Raw genomic sequence first — 26238 nt, 5'->3', positions numbered from 1 at the left:
TCTTTTCCAAACTTTCTGGACTTTGGAGAGACACTTTAGCCTCTTGGAAAGAACAGGAGATCAGACACCAGACTTCTCATAACAACTTTCTCACCTACCTGCTGTCAGAACCAAAGATGAATACTTTAACCCCAGTTTTCTCATATATAAAATAGGATAAAATATCTCCTCCCTTTTCCTTTTAGAATGCGAGCGCTGTTTGGACCAGGGACTGTGTTCAATCTGATTTTCTTGTATATTCCCCAGTGCTTAGCACAGTGCTTAGGATATAATGGAGTCACTATATGCATATGAATGAAGTGAGTGAAATTTGTTAGATGCCCTTCCAGAGGAAAAATAATTAGGGTATTTTAAAGTTATCTGCAAAATGTTTCCATGTTATAATATAAATTATTTATAGAAAAGAGTACACCTCATTTTACATAGCATCCTCGTTTTATTGAGAGGGTCAAGTATTGACCTCCATTTCAGTCTGTGCTGTCATGGGTAGGCCTAATCAATCAAATTTATTGAGCACTTACTGTGTGCAGGACACTAGGCTAAATGCCTGGGAGAGTACAGTATAACAGAGTAAGTAGTTGTATTTTGGGGGTGTTTTTTTCTTTTAATGGCATTAATTAAGTCCTTACTAGGTATCAGGCACTGTACTAAGTGCTGGGGTAGATACAGGATAATTAGGTTGAACTCAGTCCCTGTCCATATAGGGCTCACAGTCTTAATCCCTCTTTGGCAGATGAGGTGACTGACATACTGAGAAGTTAAATGACTTGCCAAGGTTACGCAGCAGACAGGTGACTGAGCCGGGATTAAAACTCAGGTCCTCTAACTCCCATGCCCGGGCTCTTTCCATTAGATCGCACTGCTTCTCATGTTCCCTGCCCACAAGCATCTTACAGTCTAGAGGGGGAGATATTAAAACTAAATTACAGAGATAACTAGATAGATATCCGTATACACAGATGAATACATACGTATGTAGATATCTATATACACAGTTACAGAGATAGATATGTACATACATAGGTACACAGAGGAGCAACATGGCCTAGTGGATAGAGCCCGGGCCTGGGAGTCAGAAGGACCTGGGTTCTAATCCTGGCTCCACTACTTGTCTGCTGTGGCACCTTGGACAAGTCACTTCACTTCTCTGTGCCCCATTGCCTCATCTGTAAAATGAAGATTAAGACTGTGAGCCCCATGTGGGACAGGGACTGCATCCACCCTGATGAGCTTGGATCTACCTCAGCGCTTAGTACAGTACTTGGCACATAGTAAGCATGTACCAAATGCCATTAACAAAAGCAAAAAAGACATCTACCTACTCTGCTGTACTCTCCTAGGCACATAGCACAGTGCCTGGCATATAATAAGCACATAACAAATACCATTATAAAAGATAAATACATAGATCTCTATAATCCCAACTCTGTCACTTGTCAGCTGTGTGACTGTGGGCAAGTCACTTATCTTCTCTGTGCCTCAGTTACCTCATCTGTAAAATGGGGATTAACTGTGAGCCTCACGTGGAACAACCTGATTACCCTGTATCTACCCCAGTGCTTAGAACAGCGCACATAGGAAGCGCTTAACAAATACCAACATTATTATTACTATTATAAACACAAGTAGATATCTGTATACATAGACAGATGTGTATGTGTCTGCACTCAATGCTAAACTCCAGATTATCATGAGACCTGGTTTCTAATCTTACTTCTGCGAGTAGAGGAATTTGTGCTTGGGCTATGCCCTTATTGAGATGGCTGCCCCAGACTGGTTACCAAAGCCACCACCTGCCAAGTTACGGTTATATGGCACATGTCAGCCCTGTGCTGGGTCACTTCAGCTGGAAGTGGTCCTGCTTGTAAAAAATCTTCACCTACATATTGCAGTGTGCTGCTTGCCTACCCAGAGGTAATGTACCTGGCAAAAGTGAGAGGGTGTTAATGGTGCTGGGCCCACCACTATCACTAGAATAATCATGGTAGTATTTGTTGAGCCATGTGCCAGTCACTTTACTTAGCTCTGATTGTCTTGTCTTATGCTTTTGAGTCATTTCCAGCCCATAGCGACTCCATGGACACATCTCTTCCAGAATGCCCCACCTCCATATTAAGTCGTTCTGGTAGTGGATCCATATTGTTTTCTCGGTAAAAATCCGGCAGTGGTTTACCATTGCCTCCTTCCATGCAGTCAACTTGAGTCTCCCCCCTCAACTCTCTCCCGTGCCGCTGCTGTCCAGCACAGGGGTGTTTTGAGTTGTAGCAGATTCCCTTCCACTCACTATAGCCACTGGCCAAGCTAGGAATGGAATGGGTAGGCCTCTGCTTGACTCTCCATCCCATAGTCAAGACATGTAGAATACTGGAAACTTTTCAGGGTGATCCGTAGAGGGGAGTCCTGGGATGGATAAAAGCAAATCAGGTTGGTTGGACACATTCCTCCTGAAGCCTCAACGAGGCTCATTTTTTTTTTGTCTGTGGTACCTGTTAAGGACTTATTGTGTACCAAGCATTGTACTAAGTGCTGAGGTAGACACAGGATAATCAGATGGGACACAGACATTGTCCCACGCAAGGTTCACAGTCTAAGTAGGAGGAGAATATGGAGCCTGTTCATCATTCTCCAAGGGAAACATCGTATTCTGCCTTTGTCACTTCAGGGCTTTGAGAGATAGCTAATAATAATAATAATTACAGTATTTGATGAAGATGATGATGGCATTTGTAAAGCACTTACTGTGTGCCGAGCACTGTTTTATTCGCTGGGGAATATACAAGGTAATGAGGTTGTCTCAAGTGGGGCTCACAGTCCTAATCCCCATTTTACAGATGAGGTAACTGAGGCACAAAGAAGTGAAGTGACTTGCCCAAAGTCACACAGTTGATCAGTGTTGGATTAGAACCCATGACCTCTGACTCCCAAGCCCGTGCTCTTTCCACTATGCCATGCTGCGCTTACTGTATGCCAAGCACTTTTCTAAGCTTGGGTTAGATACAGGGTAATCAGGTTGTCCCACATGGGGCTCACACTTTTAATCCACATTTTACAGATGAGATAACAGGCACACGGAAGTTGTGAGTTGCCCAAGGACACACAAGTGGTGGAGCCGGGTTTAGAACCAACGTCCTCTGACTCCCATTCCCGTGCTCTTCCCGCTATGCCATGCTGCTTCTCTAAACTAGGACACAGAAGTGTAATCTGTCCATCAAAAACCATTTTGGGGGATTATTTTTTCCCTGTGTACTCTTGCTTATATGGTAAGAGTAGTAGTAATGGCATTTCTTTAATTTCCAATGTAGCAGACACTTGGAAAAGAATTTCCTGCCCACAGCAGTCTGTGCTTTAATGGGAGAGTCAGACATAAGCTATTTACAAATGGATTGATCAAAATAAATTATTTTGCAATTGACTTTAAGCATTCATGCATAAATGCCAAGGAAGGGTATAAATAAATATGTGAATGCCTCTAGAGATGGCTGTTGGGTTGGTCCGACTCAGGCTGTTTGAAAGAGGTGGGATTTTATGGGAGCTATGAACGTCGGAAGGGAATTGGTTATGGGAGAGCATTGCAGGTTAAGGTACCAGCTGGTGGGAAGGAGTGGAGGCAGGGAGAGCTGAGAATAAGGTATAGTTAGAGGGTTAGCTTGGGAGAAAACAGTAAAATAATCTGTTTTCATATTGATGCTCCATTTTCTACTTTCGTTCCTTATCTTTCCCTTCCTATTCATTGTTGGGTCACTTTCCCTCATGACTTTTCTATTTACTTTGCAGAGCTGATCCATTTATTTTAATTGGAAACATTTTAAAATCTAAAAATAAAGCACACTTGGAAAGTGTACTGTGTAAATTTAAGCCAGATAGGACCCTATTGAAAAGAAATAATTTAGCAAATGGTTCACAAAAGTAAATCATAGCTAAAGGAATTGTCACAAACATAGTTCTTTTATTTAGCATATGTCTAGTGAAAATGTCCACATCAAATACTTTTCTCCCCTTCGTCTACTATTCCTTGTTCATCTTGATTAACTCATATTGTTTTCTAAAAATTGCTCCATTTCTTTTAAAAAAAAGAAAAAAAAACCAAGCATCCTTAGCTCTCAAAACTTCCCATCAAGACATTCATCAATTCAAAGTGATAGATTGTTAACCAAAAGAGAAGTGAAATTTGTATGATTTCTTTCTAAGAACAGTTTTGCAGAAAACTTTAGCATTTAATTATATCTTTTAAAGAAGTTCCATGACTAATTGCACTGTGTTTTCAGTTAGCCTCCCCTACGATTTTTATATGACCTACCACAGGGTCACATGACCTTGGTTTAAGAGCTGAATTCCAGTAGTTGAAGCAGCAGCTGTCTTAATGTTTCCTGATTTAAAATATATCTATGCCTCATGTTTATGGCAAACTTTCATTTTTATTCTAAATTTCTGCCATCACCCATATGACTGTTTTCAGTTCCCGTGAGCATGCCGTATGAATCGGTAAGTAGAAATGGCAAGAAGATAGAATAGACCTCTAAGTGCATTACTAAGTTTAAACCAATTGACAAAACAACAGTGACTCAATATTTTAGGCCAAAAGAGGCTTTCTCGGTAAACAGAACTTTGTGGGCTTTTTTCCCCCACATCAGCCATATTTTGCAGAATGAGCATTCTGAAGTTATTCCCTGTGATTGGCTGTTTGCAGCATTCTAAATCATTCGTTCTTTCAATCATTCTTATTGAACGCTGTGTGCAGAGCACTTTACTAAGTGCTAAGAAAGTACACTACAGGAGTAAAGAGAGATAATCCCTGCCTACAACAGGCTTATCGGCACCAACATTTCTTGAGCACCAAATTCTGTGCAGAACATGATGTTGTAATAATAATAATTGCATTATTTAAGCGCCTACTATGTGCCAGGCACTGTACTAAGCACAGAGGTAGATACAAGTTTATCAAGTTGGACACAGTCCACAAGGGGCTCACAGTCTCAATCCCCATTTGAAAGATCAGGTAACTGAGGCACAGTGAAGTGACTTGCTCAAGGTCATGCAGCAGACAAATGGCAGAGCAGGGATTAGAAACCATGACCTTTTGACTCCCAGGCCCATTCTCTATCTACCTTACCAGATGCGTGGAGAGCATATGGTAGAAGTAGAAGACAGAGTACCTCCTCTCAAGTAGCTTTCAATATAATAAAGGAGACACCAGTGGCCATAATTGCCAAATATACCATAGATTAAAGAGTAAAATCTAAGATACAAGTGACAGAAAATTCAGTTAAATAAACAAAGTACAGATGCCAAATATTCATTCAATCATATTTATTGAGCGCTTACAGGGTGCAGAACACTGTACTAAGCGCTATTGTTTCCTCACTTTTGTGAAATTTGATAGCTAATTTCTAGCCACCAGGGACTCTAGCCTGATTCAGATATCTGGATTTTCCATTCAGTCTTATGTAATTTTGATGATGGTAAAGGTTGTAGTAACTAATTTCATTGCCTCCTTGGAACTAAGAGCTGTTTCTAACTCGTTTCAGAACATCTGCTTCTATTGGAAGTGTGTTCATGGCTGTCTACAACCTTCTAAAATCAGTGGTATTGAGTATTTATTGTGGACAAAGCACTGTACTAAGCACTTGGGAGCATACAATACAAAATAGTCAGTAAACACAGTCCTTGTCTTCAAGGAGCTTACAGTCTAGTGGAGGAGACGGGCATTAAAATAAATTACAGTTAGGGGAAGCAGCAGAGTATAGGGTCATGTACAATAAGGGTAGTGGGGCTGGGGGTTGGTATCAAAGTGCTTAGGTGATTCAGACCCAAGTGCTTAAGCGATGCAGAAGGGATAATCGAGGTTATGGGTAGATGAGAGGTTAATCAGGGAATAAGTCATATTTACTGAGCCCTTGCTGTGTGTAGAGGGCACTGTCCTGAGTGCTTGGGAAAGTACAATATAACAGAGTTGGTAGACACATTTTCTGCCCACAGCAGGCAAGGCTGTCTGCAGGAGATGTGATTTTAATAGGGCTTTGAAGGTAGGGAGAGTGGTGGTCCATCAGTTGAGTCAATCAATCAGTATATTTATTGAACGCTTACTGTGTGTACTAAGCAATTGAGAAAGTACCATATAGCAGAGTTTGTCAACATGTTCCCTGACCATAGTGAGCCTACAGTCTAGAGGGGGCAACAGGCATTAATATAAATAAATGAATTACGGATATGTATATAAGAGCTGTGGGGTTGAGGGAGGGGTGAATAAAGGGTGCACATCTAAGTGCAAGGGTAATACAGAAGGGAATGGGAGAGAAGGAAATGAAGCCTTAGTCGGGGAAGGCCTCTTGGAGGACATGTACTTTTAAAAAGGCTTTGAAGGTGGGGAGAGTTGATTTTCTGCCAGATATGAAGAGGGAGAGTGTTCCAGGCCAGAACAGGTCATGGGCAAGGGGTCGGTGGTGAGACAGATGATGCTGAAGTAGCATAAGTAGTTTGAGAGTAGGGGAGCAAAGTATGCAGAAAGAGTTGTAGTAGGAAATCAGAGAGGTAAGGTGGGAGGGGGCAAGGAGAATGAGTACTTTAAAGCCTGTGATAAGGAGTTTCTGTTTGATGTGAAGATGGATGGGTAACCAGTGGACTTTCTTGAGGAGTGGGGAAACTTGGACCTAATGGTTTTGTAGAAAAATGATCTGAGCAGCAGATAGGAAGGAGGAGGACCTATGGTTCTCCAACTCTCCACCTTGTCTACCAACTCTGGTGTACTGCACTCTCTCTCAAGTGCTTAGTACAATGCTCTTCACACAGTAAGCACTCAATTAATACCACTGATTGATTGATTCCCCTGATGTTGAGAAGCATCATGGCCCAGTGGATAGAGCATAGCCTGGGAGTCAGAAGGCTCTGCTTTGTAATCCTGGCTCTGCCACTAATGTGCTGTGAGACCTTGGACAAGTCACTTAACCTCCCTGGAGTACAGTTACCTCATTATTATTATCTGTAAATTGGGGATTAAGACTGTAAACCCCATGTGAAACATGGACTGTGTTCAATCTGATTAGCTTGTATCTACCCCAGCACTTAGTATAGTGCCTGGCACATAGTAAGTGCTTAATAAAAACCATTTAAAAAAAAGTGAAATTTGGTGCTGACCTCTGGCAATAATGGGACTAGAAATCAAATTATAGCCCCAGAAGTAGTGTTGAGTCCAGAATTCAGGAACCTATATATTGACTCTTACTTCAGATTATTGAGAGACTTCTTAGCCGAACTAATTAATTTATTGGCTTGGTGACTTTGAAAATTTTGTATTCCCCTTTTAAATTAGGAACACATCCTATATTGTCTTTTTAGGAGAACAGAAAATGCATAGCTCTCAATTTTCAAATGATGATGGTGATGGTATTTGAGTGCGTGGCTTACTATGTGCCACGCACTCAAAAAAAATTGGAGATCTTGGAGCCTATTAGAAACTGAACATGCCCTTTATCCACCCACAAATTCGGCAACTTTGATGTTTTTTTTAAGCCCCTTTCTTTGGAAGCAAAGTTAACTCCTTCAAATTGTCAATTTATGCTCTGGACCTTACAAATGTGTGGAAATTTGCAAAGAGCAGAGAAGATTGGAAATGGTTTCCTAGACACCAGCTGTATGTTTTGAAGTGGAGTATGTATTTATCTTGAGCTAATGAACCTCCTCTCCCTTTCCTTGACATTATAGTGAGAAGGAGAATATGCTCAATGGTAGAGTTTAATAACATTTCACCGTTCCTTACAGCAACCGGTGAATGGCTGAATGGAATGTAATAAAGAACTTGCTGAGGCTCTACTTGATAATTAAAGTTCTTCTGTTAATTCCAAGTCCACCAAGTTGGAAATGAAATTTCTAGTCGTGTTCTGAAACGTTATGAAGTGGGCTGCCCATTCCAGGACCTTATCTGGAAATTAGATTTCATCTTTGTTTTTGCTCCTTTCCTGTCAGCCCTTTCATTCTCCTTGTTGTCCATTCTACATCATACCCAAGTATTATTGAAACCTGTTCTATCAGTTCGGATAGAATACATTTTGAATCTCAAATCTGCAGCAGTATGAATCCTATTAGGGGCAAGAGCCAAATAATTTTTTATAAGTATGTCATTTATTTATCTTTTTATTTATGTTTCAGATTTGGTGTTAAAAAGAAGCCCATTTACATTAACGTCATAAGGGATCCAATAGAGAGGCTAGTTTCTTACTATTACTTTCTGCGGTTTGGAGATGATTACAGACCAGGGTTACGAAGGCGGAAACAGGGAGATAAAAAGGTAATATTTTATTGTTGAATATATAATAATGAAATGAAGTGATTGATTTTTTGAAAGAGAAATGGCATTGAGCAGTGTAACCCTTGGATTCAGATTGTTTGAATTCCCCCAGTCATGAGCACTCTCTTATATGAAAGGCCTGATGACTCTTTTAAGTTTGATGTTGCAGCCCTTTGTGGTCCTGCTCACATTTTTCTCTTGATTGTTGGTTATTGGTGTGAGACAGTGATGTATGTACTTGATATTCTCCTTCCTTAATAAAAAGCGGTGCTCTAATTTTTTGAAAGAGAAGAGTAGTCCTTCCAGAAATCTTAGTCTTGTTGGAGGTAACTTGTCCTGCCTGCATTTCCAAATTCTTTACAGTCCTGAGGTGTCACCTGAAGTAACTCCCTGTCTCTTTCTCTCTCCCCCCCCCACACCCACACTACCACCTTCCTCCCCCCATCCCACCTGGTCCTGCAGGGATTTTCAGATTTTTTTTTACGGTCCCGACATGTCACCTGAAGTAACTCCCTCTCTGTCTTGCCCCCTCCCCGCCCACCACACACACACACATAATAATAATGTTGGTATTTATTAAGCGCTTACTATGTGCCAAGCACTGTTCTAAGCGCTGGGGTAGGTACAGGGTAATCAGGTTGTCCCACGTGGGACTCACAGTCTTCAACCCCATTTTACAGATGAGGGAACGGAGGCACAGAGAAGTTAAGTGACTTGCCCAAGGTCACACAGCTGACAAGTGGCGGAGCTGGGATTAGAACCCATGACTTCCGACTCCCAAGCCCGGGCTTTTTCCACTGAGCCACGCTGCTTCTCTCCGCATCCACCCACCACCACCCTCCCCTTCCCCCCTACCCCATCCTGCAGGCATTTCCAAATTATTTTAGAAACTATAGCCTTACCGTCCTGATGTGCCAGCTGAAATAATTCCTTGTCTGTCTTCCCCTCTTCCCCCATCACACACGTACACACACATCCCCTTGTTCTGCAGGCATTTCCAAATTCTTTTAGAAACTACTGCCTTCTGGTCCCGAAGTGTCAGCTGAAGTAGCCCTGTTTGTCTTCCCACATCACGCCCGCGTGCCCGCGCACAGTCACACACACACGACACTATCCCGCAGTCGACCTCTGGTCCACATCCTCCCGCTGTCCTGGAATGCCCTCCCTCCTCACCTCCTCCAAACTAACTCTCTTCCCCTCTTCAAAGCCCTACTGAGAGCTCACCTCCTTCAAGAGGCCTTCCCAGACTGAGCTACCCCTTTTCCCTCTGCTCCCTCTCTGCTCCCCGTCCGCCTTCTGCTCCCACCCCCTTCCCTCCCTTCACCTCCCCTCAGCTAAGCCCCCTTACCCTCTGCTCTTCCCCTCTCCCTTCCCCTCAGTACTGTGCTCATTTGTATATATTTTTATTACCCTATTTATTTTGTTAATGAGCTGTGCCTCCCCTTGATTCTATTTATCGTGATTATGTTGTCTTGTTTTTGTCCGTCTGTCTCCCCCGATTAGACTGTAAGCCCGTTATTGGGCTGGGATGGTCTCTATCTGTTGCCGAATTGTCCATTCCAAGCGCTTGGTACAGTGCTCTGCACATAGTAAGCACTTAATAAATACTATTGAGTGAATGAATGAACGTAACCATCATAGAAATGTGTGCTATGGTGAGGTTGGGCTACTTGCTGGGCTACTGACCCAGGCCTGGATTTTGAAGAGCCAGTGATGGCAGCGCCTGCATCTGTCATACTTCTGCTTGGGGTTTTTTTGGAATTTTTACCTTGTCTGGGTGTCTAACAAGAATAGTTCAGCAATAGCACCAACTGCCGCCATTGCTGCGAAAACAATCATGCCCCTCTGATGTTTTCATATACTCAAGAGGCGTGCGTGTTTCTGAAAAGAAACGTCTGTGGTACTGAATCAGTTTCATTGTCTGGCACTCAAACTTCAGAACTCCTTATCTCCGTACCCAAACCTTGTCCTCCCCGTGATTTTCCTGTCTTTTTAGGCAGCACCACCATCCTCCCTGTTTCACAAGCCCGTAACCTTGCCGTTATCCTCGACTCATCTCTTCCATATATTCAACCCATATATTCAATCTGTCACCAGAGCCTGTTGGTTCATACTTCACAATATTGCTAAAATCCACCATTTCCTCTTCATCCAAACAGCTACCATTTTAATCCAAGCATTGATCCTATCCCACCTTGATTACTGCATCAGCCTCCTTACTGACCTCCCAGCCTCCTGTCTCTCCCTACTCCAGTCCATACTTCACGCTGCTGCCCGTATCGTTTTTTACGAAATGCTTAGTCCATGTTTCCCCAGTTCTCAAGAACCCCCGGGAGTGTCCCATCCACCTCTGCATCAAACAGAAACGCCTTAACGTCATCTTTAAAGCACTCAATCACCTTTCCCCCTCCTCATTACCTCGCTGGTTTCAGTACAACGCAGCCCACATATTTTGCTCCTGTAATACCAACCTCTTTACTTCGATCTCTTCTGTCTCACTGCTGACCTCTCATCCACATCCTGCCTCTGACCTGGAACACCCTTGGTCTTCTTATCTGACAGATGATGAAAGCCTCATTGAAGGGATATCTCCACCCAAGAAGCCTTCCCTAACTAAAACCCTCATAGAGAAGCAGCGTGGCCTAGTGGATAGAGCCCAATCCCAAGAAGCAGGTCGTAGATTTTAATCATGGTTCTTCCACTTGTCAGCTGTGTGACCTAGGGCAAGTGATTTCAATTCTCTGTGCCTCAGTTTCTTCATCTGTCAAATAGGGATTGAGGCTGTGAGCCCCACATGGGACAGGGAACTGTGTCCAACCTGATTTGCTTGTATCCACCCCAGCGCTTAGAACAGTGCCTGGCAGATAGTAAGTGCGTTACAAATATCATTATTATTATTTTCTTTTCTCCAACTTCCTTCTGTGTCACCCTTGCACTTGGATTTGTGCCCTTATTCACCCTTCTCTTAGCCCCACAGCATTTATGTACGTATCCATAATTTATAGTAATGCCTTTCTCCCCCTTTAGACTGTAAACTGTGGGTAGGGAATGTGCCTACCAACTCTTTTATATTGTACTCTCCCAAACTCTCAGTACAGTGTTCTGCACACATTAAGCACTCAAATATGATTAATTGAAGCCACTCAGATGTGCTGTTTTGCTGGAAATATTCATCAGGTGGATAGAAAGCCATGACATATTTTGCATCTGTGAAAAACCTCAGCCCTCTTTGCAAAAAAAAAATTGGAGGTTGGAAGTTAATCATACCTTATTCACTCTTAGTGTTCTTTCTGCTTAAAATCCCCTGTGCAGCTAATTTGATTTTGCATCACTTTGACATAAGCAGATAATCAGTATTGTTGTGCACTGCTAACTATTTTCACATTTCACTATGGAAAATTCTACATCTAGTGATTGCTATTGGACATAACAGCAACCTGACCTATCTCCCCCTGTAGACTACAAGCTTGCTGTGGATGAAGAAATTATCTACCAAGGCTGTTACATTGTACTCTCCCAACCACTTAGAACAGTGCTTTGCACCAGTAAGCACTTAATAAATACAATTGATTTATTGAACAGGGATAATTGGTAGAAACAAAAATAGGGTAGCCACACCCATGCTATAAATACTCTCCGCACCTTCAAAGCCCATTTCCTCCAAAAGGCATTCCCGACTAAGCCTTCTTTTCCTTTTCTCCCATTCCTTTCTTTGTCACACCGACTTGCTACATTCATTATCCCCCCTCGCAGCCCCACGGCATTTATACCCTTATCTGTCATTTATTCATTTTTATTAATGTCTGTCCCCCTCTCCACACTGCAAGCTCATCGTGGGCAGGGAATGTTTCAGTTTATTATTATATTGTACTCTCCCAAATGCTTAGTACAGTGTTCTGCAGACAATAAATGCTCAGTAAATACAATTAAATGAATGAATCTTTAGATCAGAGGTGACTGGCAGTATAAGTATTCTATTGTGGCCCCCTCTGAAAGGAATTATGGGAATCTGGGAAAAGCCCTACTATTAGCTGTGTTCTTGTGGAGGCTGTAATGTGACACCGTGATTGCTATGTGACCTGTTTAACTGCATGGCACTCCATTGCTATGAAATGTTAGCTGTTTGAGTACTTACAATGGGGAGAGCATTGAACTACATGCCCTCACATGCAAAAGAAGTCAAAGATAGGAATTTTGCTTCTGAGACACTTGAAATGGGACACGGTGTTGGAAATTTGTCATTTTGAAATTCTTTACATCCAAAGTGACGAGATAGATCGTCAGTTCCCGTTTAAATTTTCAGTGTTATTTTTGAAACCAGAATGCTTTCTATTGTGCGAAATCCATATTGTTCATTTAACGCCATGCAGGTGCTAAGTGGCAGTGAAAGTTATTTTCAGGTCATCAGAACTGTCGTAATTTTGAGCTTGGTATTTCAGAAAGAACAATATGAATGTGTAGATATTTTAAGAAAAACTTAATGAAATTTATGCCAAGGAGAGGGAGATTAGCTGAAGGAAATGATTTCGGTCTACCAACTCTGTTGTACTCTCCCAAGCACTACCAACTCTGTTGTACTCTCCCAAGTGCTTAGTGCAGTGCTCTGCATGCAGTAAATGCTCAATAAATGCCCTAGAGTGATTGATTGGTTAATATTCTTCTCATGTGCTCTAAACAGAGGGTAACAATTACTGTTCTGCTGAATCTTCAAAATGTTTCATCCAGCCTTTTACAACCAGTTCAACATTTTACTATAGTTAAGAGCTCAGTAACCTTTTAAGAAGTTGGGATGGTAGAACACTGGATTGTCTTAATTTGGGTTCTAAGAGAAAAGTAAAGCATATTATATAAATGGCCCAATTCTTAGTATTAATTTTTCCTGGGAAGAGGGATGAGGTGAAGGTGGTAGAGTGCACACAACCAGTCAATGGTATTTATTGAGAGCTTATTTCATACATATTCTAGAGAAATGACTTAGATGTGATCTCTGACCTCAAAGAGCTTACTGTCTAGTGGGGTAGACAGAACCTAAAATAAATTTCAGGAAAGGGGAGGCAACAGATTTTAAAGAGAGTAGTGTTGGTGGGGAGAGTGAGTGGAAGTGTATAGATGACGTGGAAGAGTTGACATGGAAGTAGAGGGGGAAAATAGGGTGGGGAGATGAGAGGTGACTCCAGGAAGGCCTCTTGGAAGGGATTTGATTGCAGATGCCTATGAAGTTGAAGAGAGCAGTGGTCTGCCAGATATGAAGGAGGAGGGAGTTCCAGACAGCAGTAGTCTAAAAGCTCTGGGCATGTTACCCCCTTCTCAAAAATCTGCAGTGGTTGCCTGTCAACTTTCATATCAAGCAAAAACTCCTCACTATTGGCTTCAAAGCTCTCCGTCACCTTGCCCCCTCCTACCTCACCTCCTTTCTCTCTTTCTACAGCTCAGCCCGCACACTCCGCTCCTCTGCCACCGCTAACCTCCTCACTCTGCCTCGTTCTCGCCTGTCCCGCCGTCGAACCCTGGTCCACGTCCCACCTGTGGCCTGAATGCCCTCCCATCTCACGTCTGCCAAACCAGCTCACTTCCCTCCTTCAAAGCCCTACTGAAAGCTCGCCTCCTCCAGGAGGCCTTCCCAGACAGGAGGCCTTCCCAGACTGAGCCCCCCTTTTCCTCTCCTGCTCCTCCCCTCCCCATAAACCCTACTCCCTCCCTCTGCTCTACCCCCCTCCGCCCCACAGAAAGCACTTTTGTATAAATGTACATATTTATTATTCTGTTTTATTAATAATATGTACAGATCTATAATTCCATCTATTTATTTGATACTATAAATAGTATCAAATACTACTTGATACTTGTTTTGTTTTGTTGTCTGTCTCCCACATTCTAGACTGTGAGCCCATTGTTGGCTAGGAATTGTCTCTATTTGTTGCCGAGTTGTACTTTCCAAGCGCTTAGAACAGTGCTCTGCACACAGTAAGCACTCAATGAATGCAATTGAATGAATGAATGACAGATATGAAAAAGAAAGGACAGAAGGGAGGGCTTGAGCATGGAATAGGTGGCTAGAGAGGCCAGAGTGAGGCACAAGTATGTTGGCTTGAGAGGCACAGAGTGTGCAAAGCTGTGGTGTAGAGGGAGGCGGGGGGAAAGCTGAATACAAGTACTTTCAAGCAAATGATCAGGAGTTTCTGCATGATGCACTGTGACATACTGTAAAGAGCACTGGCCTGGGAGTCAGAGGAGAACCTGGGTTCTAATCCCATCCCTTCCACTTCCCTGCTAGGTGACCTTGGATAAGTCACTTAACCTCTCTGTGCCTGAGTTTCCTCAACTCTAAAATGGTGATTCAGTACCTGTTCTCCCTCCTTCTTAGGCTGTGAACCCCTGAGGGACGGGGATGCTGACCTGATTAAATTGTATCTACCCCAGCTCATAGAGAAGTGTGTGGCATATAATAACCACTTACCTACAATAGTAATAATTAAATGGAGGGGAATGGGCAACCTTTGGAAGTTTCTGAGCAGAAGGAAGACAGATGCAAAACTGTTTTAGAAAAACGATCTGGGCAGCAAAATGAAATAGAGACCGGAGAGGGGAGAGCCTGGAGGCAGGGAGGACTGCAAAGAGGCTGTTGCAGTAGTCAAGTTGGAATATGACAGGTATTTGGACCAGCAGGATGGCAGTTCAGATGGAAAGGGGTGGACCCTGGAAATGGTGTTAAGAAAGAAGCAACAGAATTTGATAGTGGACTGATTGGGGGGTTCAGAGCAGAAGAGGAGACAAGAATGATGCCATGATTGCAGGCTTGAAAGATGGGAAGGATGGTAGTGTTGTCAACCTTGATGGGAATGGAGGAGGAAGAGGAGAAGCAGGGAAGATGAGTTGTTCAGTTTGGGACACATTGAGCTTGGGGGTGGAGAGGTGGGACATCCACAAAGAGATGCCCTGGAGGCAGGTGGGAATACAAGATTGCAGAGCAGGAGAGAAGTTGGGGCTAGTGGAGTATATTTGAGAACCATCCGCATAGAAGTGGAAACCATGAAAGTGGATGAGGCCTTGCCATCAAATCAATTAGTATATTTCTGTTGAGCATTTTAGTGGTGTTTCCCTTTCTCCTGCCGTTCGTTGACGGCTACTTTGGGTCAGGAAGTGCCAAGCAAATTGACAATACAGGTAGCAGGCTGGTAAGTGGGATGTAGATATAAATATATGGGGGTGGGGGGTGTATATGTGTGCACGCACGCGCGTGCATGCATGCTTACACAGGTATTGCTGTAACTGAGCCTACCTCATATTTCTGCCCTTAGGGAACTTTCAGTCTAGTGGAGGACAGGGACCAATCAGAAACTCCTTTTCCATTGGCTTTAAGGCACTCAGTCAGCTCTCTCCCTCCTACCTAACCTCACTGATTTCCTGCTATAACCCATTCCACACACTCCGCTCCTCTGACATCAACCTACTTTCCATACCTTGATCTTGTCTATCCCACCCCTGACCCCTTGTCCACATTTTCCCACTGGTCTGAAACTCCCTCCCCTTTCATATCTGACAGTCCTCCACTCTCCCCACCTTCAATCACAACCTTCCTAAAAATCACCATCTCCTCTAAGAGGCCTTCCCAGACTAAGCTTTTAATTTCCCCTTTCTGCCCTGCTCTATGAACCTGGATGTGTACCCCTTAAACATTCTGATTTTCACCCCAAACCCACAACACCCCTTAAGCAGTCTGATACTCACCCCAACCCCACAATACTAATGGAAATATTCTTATAATCTACTATTTCCCCATCCCTAATCTAAATGTAGCATGGCTCAATGGAAAGAGCATGGGCCTAGGAGTCTGAGGTCATGGGTTCTAATCCTGGCTCCGCCACCTGTCAACTGTGTGACTTTGGGCAAATCGCTTAGCTTCACGGTACCTCAGTTTCCTCATCTGTAAAATGGGGATTAAGACTGTGAGCCTCACGTGAGACAACTTGATTACCCTGTATCTACCCCGGCATTTAGAACAGTGCTCGGCACATAGTAAGCACTTAAATACCAATATTATTGTTATTATTATTAATGTCTATCTCCCTCTGTAGACTGTAAGCCCCTTGAGGGCAGAGATTGCATCTACCAACTCTGCATAGTATTTTCACAAATGCTTAGTACAGTGCTTGGCACATGGTAAGCATTCAGTAAATATGATTGATAGAGAAGCTGTATGATTTGGTTCCTAGAGCACAGACCTGGGAATCAGAAGGACCTGGATTCTAATCCTGGCTCTGCCACTTGTCCACTCTGTGACTTTGGGCAAGTCACTTCACTTGTCTGTGCCTCAGTTACCTCATCTGTAAAATGGGGAATAAGACTGTAAGCCCCATGTGGGACAGGCACTTTGTCCAACCCAATTTGCTTGTGTCCAACCCCAGCTTTAATTAGATTTTACTTCTCTTGTACTCTCTTAAGATCGTAGTACAGTGCTCTGCATATATGGAGCATGCTACAAATGCAGTTTGATTGATACATAGTCCCAATCCATTTCAGAGAGAATTGGTAATAATAATAATAATAATAATGATGATAATTATGATATTTGTTAAAGCACTTATTATGTGCCAGCCACTGTTCTAAGCACTGGGGTAGATAAAAGTTAATTAGGTTGGACACAGTTCCTGTACCTTACAGATGAGGTAACTGAAGCCCAGAGAAGTTAAGTAACTTGCCCAAGATCGCAGAGCAGGCGCGGTGGAGCCGGGATTAGAACCTATGACCTACTGACTTCCAGGCCCATGCTCTGTCCATTACATTATGCTGTGGATCTCTGAGTCTGGCTTTTTCAGCCCTTCTCCTCCATTGATCAATTTGGACTTCTTAGGCCAGTCTCTGGCACCCAGGGAAGAAGCAAGAGAACATTAGAATCTACCAGTGGTATTTGGTTCCCATTACTTGCTGCTGTTCTGTCAAAACATGAGGAAAATCCTTTGTGTAGCAGGATTTTAAAATAAAATTTAGCTAAGAGCAAGGGAAAGATACTGGATTGTGAGGCCCATATTCAACTCTCCATTGAAAAAGCTAAACTCTGTAGGGCAGCATCAACTTTTACTTGTTTTCAAAAACCAGTTGTTATCCAATGAATTTCCTAATCTTGTAACAAATTGACTCTTTAATAATGTTGATATTTGTTAAGCGCTTACTATGTGCAGAGCACTGTTCTAAGTGCTGGGGTAGACACAGGGAAATCAGGTTGTCCCACGTGGGGCTCACAGTCTTAATCCCCATTTTACAGATGAGGTAACTGAGGCACAGAGAAGTTAAGTGACTTGCCCACAGTCACACAGCTGACAAGTGGCAGAGCTGGGATTTGAACCCATGACCTCTGACTCCAAAGCCCGTGCTCTTTCCACTGAGCCACGCTGACTCTTTAAAAGATCTACAGGAGCAGATCTCAGAGAGGCAGTGTGATCTAGTGGAATGAGCATGGTTCTGGGAGTCAGAGGGCCTGGGTTCCAATCCATGGCTCTACCATTTGTCTGTTGTGTGACCTTGGGCAAGTCACTTCACTTTTGTGTACCTCAGTTACCTCATCTGTAAATTGGGGATTGAGGTTGTGAGGACCACATGAGACATGGACTGTGCCCAACCTGAAGAGCTTGTATTTATCCCAGCGCTTAGTACAGTGCCTGACAGAAACACTATTAGAAAAATTAAATTCATTCATTCATATTTATTGAGCACTGACTGTGTGCAGAGCACTGTACTAAGCCCTTGGAAAGTACAATTCAGCAATAAAGAGAGACAACCCTGCCCACACGGGGCTGAGAGTCTAGAGTAAAAAGTGAGAGAAAATGAACCTTGTGCATTTTTGTTTTGAACTTCCTAACACACACGTAGACATGTACAAACACTGTGCATACGAATCTGTGTGTCATCCCCTCTCTCTTTCCTCCTAACCCAAATTCATTTTAATAGCTAACTACATTGAGATTTTGGATAAGGCTCCAATTTATGGCTCATCGATTACTTTGTCTTCTTTCCAGACCTTTGATGAATGTGTAGCAGAGGGAGGCTCAGACTGCGCTCCAGAGAAACTCTGGCTTCAAATTCCATTCTTCTGTGGCCACAGCTCCGAATGCTGGTAGGGAGATAAACTTGGCTAAAGTTACGAATCAACTTGATTATCTCTAGAATCTATATTTAACAAGTCTGAATGTGTTAACAGAGGGTTAGACATTGGGAAAGGATTGAAAGACCAAGGTATAATTAAGCACTGTAATGTGTACTTTTATGTTTACCTTCTACAGGCATTTAACCTGAAAATGTTCTTGCAGTTATTTCACTCTGGACCAGTTTGAATGCTGTTTGGTTTTCATGTGTGCTTTGAAGAATTCCAGCCATACCCTAATTAGGGGTCAGCATTTGCCAACTTCCCCCACCCTGAAATTTTTCCCCAGTTGTACATTTTAGCCATTGCGTGTGTCAGAACTTATTAGTACATTTTTTTTGGCCTGGTTTTCTTATTAAGCTGTTTTTGACTTTCAGGGAAACTCAAGTTATGTTCAGTTAGTTTAAGGTGCCAATAAATGTTACTGAAAAATGAGATGGGAAACACGAAGCGTTTTTGTTTCTAACAAGAATCTTCTTAGTGTGAACTAGTCGTTCACGTTTGAAAATCAGTTTTTTATGGACAGTCATTTTCATGTTATCATTTTCATCTGAAACAACAGAGGAAATATGAACATATCCAAGTTAGTATCTACTTTAGAACAGTTAGAATTTCAGTTGCAAGAGCAAACAATTATTTAAGCTGTCTGCTTTCCTCTTGTTATAGCTGAAGTGCAGCAGTCCTGTGATAATTAGGGTCAAAAGAGTAAACGTCGGCCAAAAGCACGATAACAGCAGTGAGAAATAGATGGCCAAGAAAGTCAAACACCCCTTCTATGGCTTCGAGACCTTTTCTAAAAAATACCATAAAGCGTGAGTGCTTCTACGTGCATTAAAGATTCCTAACCTTTGTCTAATAAAGTAAAAATTGAAATATTTCTAAAAAAAAAAATGGTGGTCCTGATCACTTCCCCAACCATGGGAAGATGTCGAAGAACTCAAACTGAAATGATCTACAAACCCCATAATTTGCTCAGAATTTTAAATAAATCTTTGCCCATAGAGACCTGTTTTTCTAGACATCTGGTTTAGTGTTGGCGCAGGTGAACAGAGTGGAGAATGAAAATTAAAGTCAGGTGTGACTTGAAATTAATTTTCTTCTGCAGAAATAATAAAGGACAGCAGACATTCTGTGGGCATGTGTGTGTGTGTGTCTTCAACATCATATTGTGTCAAAGCAGCAAGAACTCTTGGCTCATTTCATACCAATGTTCCAATTCCTCTCCTCTGATTTTAGGAATGTGGGAAGCAGATGGGCTATGGATCAGGCCAAGTACAACCTAATTAATGAATACTTTCTCGTGGGAGTCACTGAAGAGCTTGAAGACTTTATCATGTTGTTGGAAGCAGCTTTGCCCCGGTTCTTTCGGGGCGCCACAGAACTCTACCGGACAGGTATTTAAGTGTTAGATAAAGTCTTTCGCGACGCATTTGTGAATTGCCATGACTCATCATGTTCTTGAGTTTTCTTCAATAAGACAGGATCATTTCCTGTGGAGGTCATTTGGGGCTGTTTTTCATCGACCACTCTCTCACCTAAATCTGGAGCCATTTGTTCAGTTGTCCTCAAGGCAGATTAGGGGATTAGATCTGTTGAGCCATATAGACCTCAAGGCAGTGTGGCTGCTTTTATAATGAGGAGGCATTACTCACAAACTGGAGATGTAAAGGGAAGATAAACCAAAGAATGAATTCTGAGTGGGCACTTCAGGAATGTTAAGGTCACAGAGGCACTAAATCGTCACTCACGGATGGCTCCCCTGATTCCCCAAACAGTCTGCTAGCAGTAAATAGAAAGTACTTGTTTTGTTATCTGTCTCCCCCTTCTAGACTGTGAGCCCGTTATTGGGTAGGGATTGTCTCTATCTGTTGCCAAATTGTACTTTCCAAGTGCTTAGTACAGTGCTCTGCACAGAGTAAGCGCTCAATAAATATGATTGAATGAATGAATGAAAGGGACTGCTGAGAGTTCATTCATTCAATCGTATTTATTAAGCGCTTGCTGTGTGCAGAGTACCGTACTAAGCGCTTGGGAAAGTTAAGTGCAACAATAAACAGTGACAATCTCTGCCCACAACGGGCTCCAAGTCTAGAGTGTCAGCTTTAGACATAGACAGGGGTGCAGCTTTACCAGATCCCCCATGTTTACTTCCCAGGGCAGGGTTTCTACCTTCGGCAAACGCCTCAAGCCTGTCCACGCCAGAAGCACAGCTATTCAGTTGAGAGAAATTTGGAGGAAAAAAAGGAAGATGATTCAACAATGTTTGACCCTCCTGGAGCATCAAGTTAGTCTCCTGCTAGGTTTTATTTGCTCTCGGAATCTCTAAATTTCAATACATCTCCATTTTCTGCAGAATGAAAGCCCAGTTTTGTATTGCAGTTGTATTTGACGAGCAGCTTGGCCTAGTGGAAAGAGCCTGGGCCTGGGAGTCAGAGGACCTGGGTTCTAATCCTTGGGCAAGTCACCTTAACTTCTCAGTGCCTCATTTTCCTCAGCTTTAACCTGGAGAGTGAATACCTATTTTCTCTCCTACACGAAATGTGAGCCTCATGTGGGACCGGGACTGCATCAGACCTGATTAACTTGTATCTACCCCAGTGCTTAACAAATGTAGTAATAATAATGATTCTAACTGTCTTTACGGGGTGGTATTCCAGAAGTCTACTTCCTAGAGCATACCAACCTCCCACCCCTAAAGAAAACTTCCTTAGCAATTAGCATCCAAAACGGTAGATTTCCAAATAGATCTTTTATCAAGTCTCCCAAAGAACAGCAAGGACTAAGCTCCATGTAAATAGATTGTGGGAGGTGACAGCTGACAGTGCCCCAACTGGTATTTTCTCCTCTTTCCTTTTTCACTGAGTCTTTATCAAACTAAGGATTTCTCATTGTTAAAGACTCTATCAAAGTGTCGCAGTGATTAGGGACAACAGCTCCATTTGCCAGCAGCCCCAGAAGGTTACATTAATGCATGGTGGATTAAGCTGCATTACCTGTCCTTCAGTTTATCATGATATCATATTAACTCGACGAGGCTTGAAGCGAAGGAATGCCAGTCCGTTCTGTCTTGTCCCAGAGACGTCTTAACTTTCTCCCTTTTTGTTTTGTTTTCCCACCTAGGAAAGAAATCCCATCTAAGGAAAACCACAGAGAAGAAACTCCCTACTAAACAAACCATTGCAAAACTGCAGCAGTCTGACATATGGAAAATGGAGAATGAGTTTTATGAATTTGCACTGGAGCAGTTCCAGTTCATCAGAGCACACGCTGTTCGGGAAAAAGACGGAGAACTGTACATTCTAACACAGAACTTTTTCTATGAAAAGATCTACCCGAAATCGAACTAAGGATGAGGTGTAGCCGTCAGATTAATGGACTCAATATATGGACCTGTTTTTCCTTAGTCCTCGGCACCGAAACCTGGATTGCTGAAGGGCCTCTGAGACATCGCACGGTTAAGTGGAGAAAGTGGGCTTTGGGTAGCATCCAAAAAGGGGGATACCGCCTAGGCCTGTCAGTATTCCGGAAGCTTAAGCTTCACATCTTCTCTCTAAACCTTTCGGTGGAAGTTAGAGTCTCCTGTTTGAAGAAACTTATGCTTTCATTTACCAAAATTAACACACAGCCATGCTAGCTGAAAACATAAATACACTTTTAAAAGAAACCTCTGGTTCACCGATTTTGAGACTCAAAGCAGTTATTTCCACCTAAATTTCTGTGAAGAAGAAATCATTTGCTGCCCCACTTTGACTAGAGTTTGGGATTATCAGCATTGATTGTCGTGTTAATATCTGGTTAGCATCTGTACTTTGTTTTTGTGAATCATGTCCAATGGCATTTATTGGATCACACGCTCATGTTTGTAGAGAAACCTTGCTATTGTTGTTGGTTTGCCCATCTTTATATAGTTTTTTAAAGATATAAAATTAGGTCAAGATTGAAAGCAAATTAAAGCCAGTGACAAACTACAAAAAAAATAAAGATTTGAGGCAGTATTTCTCTCCTCCCATCCCCTTTGCTCCCCTTTTTTTCCTCCTGTCAACCAAGGTTGGGAAAAGTCTTCAGAGAGTATTGACTTTGCCTGCAGTTTTAGTTAAGATTGAAACTTTGTCATTAAAAAAGTAAATACATGTCCATTCCTCCATGAATCCTTTGTAATACTTGTAAACAGATATTGGTGAATCCATATTATGACTCCATTAGTGAGCTGTGGTATGGTCCCGGTTTTCTTACTTCTACTATACTTTTTCCTGTAGAATCTTTTTACTAAGGTGCTTTACAATGTGTTTTAAAGCATTGCATTTACAGAAGAAGTAAAATGCTGTAAATACTGCATATTTTATGTATTTGGACCAAAAGGGTACAAGTAATTAGTTTAAGGTGGTTCTGAACCAGTTTTGTTAATGTCACGTTAAAACATCACGTCTACTGTTCTAGTTCTCCTTTGCGTTACTGTCAGACGTCACTGAAATGCACTTCAATAACCTTTGAACTTTAATTTACAGCACATTATTCGGGAGGATTCTTAACATAGAGCAATTCACCCTTCATTATGTACCACAGCTGGAAAAGGGAAGATCCATCCACAAACTAGTTGAGAGAGATACACTGACTTGGATATAAATTCATAAATGACTTCTTTCAAGATGGTAGCCTTCTATGTTTCAGCAGATAATGAAAATGCAAAATACCTGGTGGATTTTAAAATATATTGAGACAGCCATTTTAGTTCAGGAGGATCCCAGTTAATCAAAAAACTGCAGTGATGACTGCAATACTTTTTTTTCTCTTCCAACTGTAAATGGAGTTTTGTTTTGTTTTATAATCAGAATAGTTGTGTATTTTATACCTGCAGTTTCTAAAGAGTGTTTTGTACCATTTGATTTCCCTGGGTGTGTCTCACTCCTCCCAAGAGGTGAAGAATTCTAAAAACAGTGACGCTTTCAAATGATGGTCTTTAAGACTTTTAATATAAGTATTGTTTTGATCAGTCAGACAGTCAGTCGTATTTATTGAGCACGTACTGTGTGCAAAGCACTGTACTAAGCACTTGGGAGAGTACAATACAACAATAAACATACATTCCCTGAGCTTACAGTCTAGAGGGGGAGACAACCATTAATATAAATCAATAAATGACAGGTATGTAATTAAGTGCTGTGGGGCTGGGAGGAGGGGATGAATAAAGGGAACAAGTCAGCGCAACGCAGAAGAGAATGGGAGAAGAGGAAAGGAGGGCTTAGGAAAGGCGCCTTGGAGGAGATGTGCCTAAAGAAGGAATTGCCACAATATCTAAGCATTTTGGGCAAATTACCTTGATACAAATTTCTGTTAGGGAGCTGTCTGTCTTGATAAACATTTAGTCCCAGAAACCTTTAGAACCCTGAACTGTAACTCTCAAGAGAGACTTTGTTTTAAACTTATTTTATTCTCTTTTTATGCTCTTGAAAGATTGGCAGGAAATCTGGTACAAAATTGTGGTGTGTTGACAACAGAACAGTGACTTTTACCCCACCTCTAGACTATGAGCTCACGGTGGGCAGGGAATGTGCCTGTTTCTTGTTGTACTCTCCCTAAAGCTTAGTACAGTGCTCTGCACACAGTAGGCTCAATAAGCACGGTTGAATGAAGATAAAATCTGCAGAGGTCTGGAAGAAACATGTGCGGTGTAGATCAAAATAGAGTAAGGTGGCTCAAATTTCAAGTTCTTTTGGCAAAGATTTTCTAGGCAGACTATCCAGAGTGTAAGCAATGGGTCGGTGAGGTGCGCACCACCTCTTTCCTATCATTGGGGAACCATTTGGAGCACTGGAAAATTTATTTCCAAACTGGTGCTTCAGTGGTGTCACGGTGTCTCTCTGAAAGTCCCTAGAAGCCAAATAGAGAAGCAGCATGGCCTAATGCGTAGAACACGGGCCTAGGAGTCAGAAAGACCCAAGTGTAATCCCGGCTCTGCCACTTGTCTGCTGTGTAACCTTGGGTAAGTCACTTCACTTCACTGTGTCTCAGTTACCTCATCTGTAGGCATTTGACACGTAGTAAGCACTTAACAAGTACCATTAAAAACAAAATTAGACCTAATAACTTGTTCACAGTGAAAATTTGGCCCACATTTCTTCAATTTACAATTTAGATTGCTGTCAACTGGGTATATTTTCTTCCTCAATCCTATACATAGTCAAAGTGGTCACATTAGAATTGCATCCCTCTAAGGGTGGCTTAGAAATGGTCATAAATGAAGGAAGGGACATGCATTTATTTAAAAAAAAAAAATCTCAAAAATCCATCCCACTCCATGAATCTGAAAGGGAGAATCCTTGTAGTTCTGCTGCAAAACTACCTGCCTGACAAATGAAGAACACTGAACTATTAATAGTTTTTAAAGTAGAGAATGGGTCTTTTCAGCCTCTGCTCCTTCTTTGTCGGTATTTCTTAATATTCGGAAATATTTTTTAAAACTACAATTGTGAGTTAACCACTTTGAATTTAAAAGTCAGTGTCATATGTGTCTGTATGCAGTGTAGTTCTGCATACATTTTATTTCCTGAAGGAGGAAAAATTTCTTATTCAAATGAGTAATAATTCCTGTTTTCTAATTGCTGTGACAGGGCAATGGAATTGCAAATGGTCATAAATTAATATGTGTTATAAACTTTAAAGAGGCTACATATGGTTTATCCAGCTCCCATCAGGAAAATTTCATTTAAATATATGAGAGTAAACTGAAAAAACAATGCACGGGGGTTTACTTTTTTTATCACTTGTACATATTAATGCAACACTGAGCTTTTTGGGTGCCTATGAATTCCTTAAAATCAGATTTCACCTACAGGATAAACAAATCATGCTTTTAAAATAATCTTCTTTATAAACTTTTAATTAGCTCTCTTTCTGGCATTGTATTTCGTATCAGATCTCAAATTTGAAGTCTACAGTTTCTTTGACTTGCAAATTTTCTACTGTTGATGTCCCTGGTGATTTTCAGTGTTTTTAAATTGCATATGATTTTTTCATCGTATTATGCATATTTAGCAGGCAGTAATTCAGGACAGGAGTTTGGGTTTATTCATATCTAAAATGGCCAGAAAAACTAGGAACGCAGTTACTCCCCCAATTCCCGTAAGGTCGGTGGATTTATGGTGGAATCTAAAGACTGAGCTCTCTGTAGATCTGGATTCCAACGTGTTCTTTGGAAAAGTGCAAGTGAAATCACACCTGGCCTAAGGCCCTCAACTCTTCTGAGTAATAAGTACTGGGAGCCCTTTTTGGGGTTCCCCTATATGGGCTCAGGTCTTCTGCTTTCTGATATAGAAGTTTTTCCTCTGTGTAAATTATAAATAGTGCTGTCTCTGGTGAGGGTGGGAAGGTGTGGCAGGATCGGGGTATTTGTTGTTGTATTTTTGCATCAAGTCCCCTGTATTAAAAATTGTATATGTGTGTCTGATGCTAACACTAGGCGGCTGCCTAGGCAGCCTGCTGAAAAGCCGAATTCAAATGCACTGCCAATTTCGCTCTTTCAAGGTGAAGCTTGTTTTCTGATTGCTGGAGATGGGGCTGAGAGAAATTGCAATGGGAACCAGTTGGCCGGATCTTCTTTGGAGCCCATAAGGCTATGTAACCTTTCTGGCACTATTCATAAAATAGGACTCTTCGAGAGCACATTTGTTATGGACCTGTAATTTAGACATCGGTGCTGTCTAGCTGATTCCTAGGTAGGGTTTTCTGTAGCTTCTGGAAGGAGAGTCAGGTTGGTGAGCATCTCTTAAAGCCGTACAGAATGTAATTTTGAGACGCATGGATTGTGCTTCATGATTTTTAT

General features: G+C 42.0%; 1 protein-coding gene across 1 annotated transcript in view; it reads left to right on the top strand.

Moving 5' to 3' along the window:
* Nucleotides 1–22852, top strand: part of HS2ST1 (heparan sulfate 2-O-sulfotransferase 1) — a 178144-nt gene extending 155292 nt beyond the window's left edge. The window contains exons 4-7 of the mRNA XM_029063960.1: nucleotides 8143–8281; nucleotides 18295–18392; nucleotides 19656–19813; nucleotides 21540–22852. Coding sequence (XP_028919793.1) covers nucleotides 8143–8281; nucleotides 18295–18392; nucleotides 19656–19813; nucleotides 21540–21766 — 622 coding nt within the window. The 3' untranslated portion in view covers nucleotides 21767–22852. The remainder of the gene's footprint in view (nucleotides 1–8142; nucleotides 8282–18294; nucleotides 18393–19655; nucleotides 19814–21539) is intronic.
* Nucleotides 22853–26238: the final 3386 nt, after the last annotated feature.

Source organism: Ornithorhynchus anatinus, chromosome 4, assembly GCF_004115215.2.
Source record: "Ornithorhynchus anatinus isolate Pmale09 chromosome 4, mOrnAna1.pri.v4, whole genome shotgun sequence".
In the NCBI taxonomy this organism is placed as follows: Eukaryota; Metazoa; Chordata; class Mammalia; order Monotremata; family Ornithorhynchidae; genus Ornithorhynchus; species Ornithorhynchus anatinus.
The sequence above is the reverse complement of the archived record's forward strand: the minus strand, read 5'-3'. Positions and strand labels throughout refer to the sequence as shown.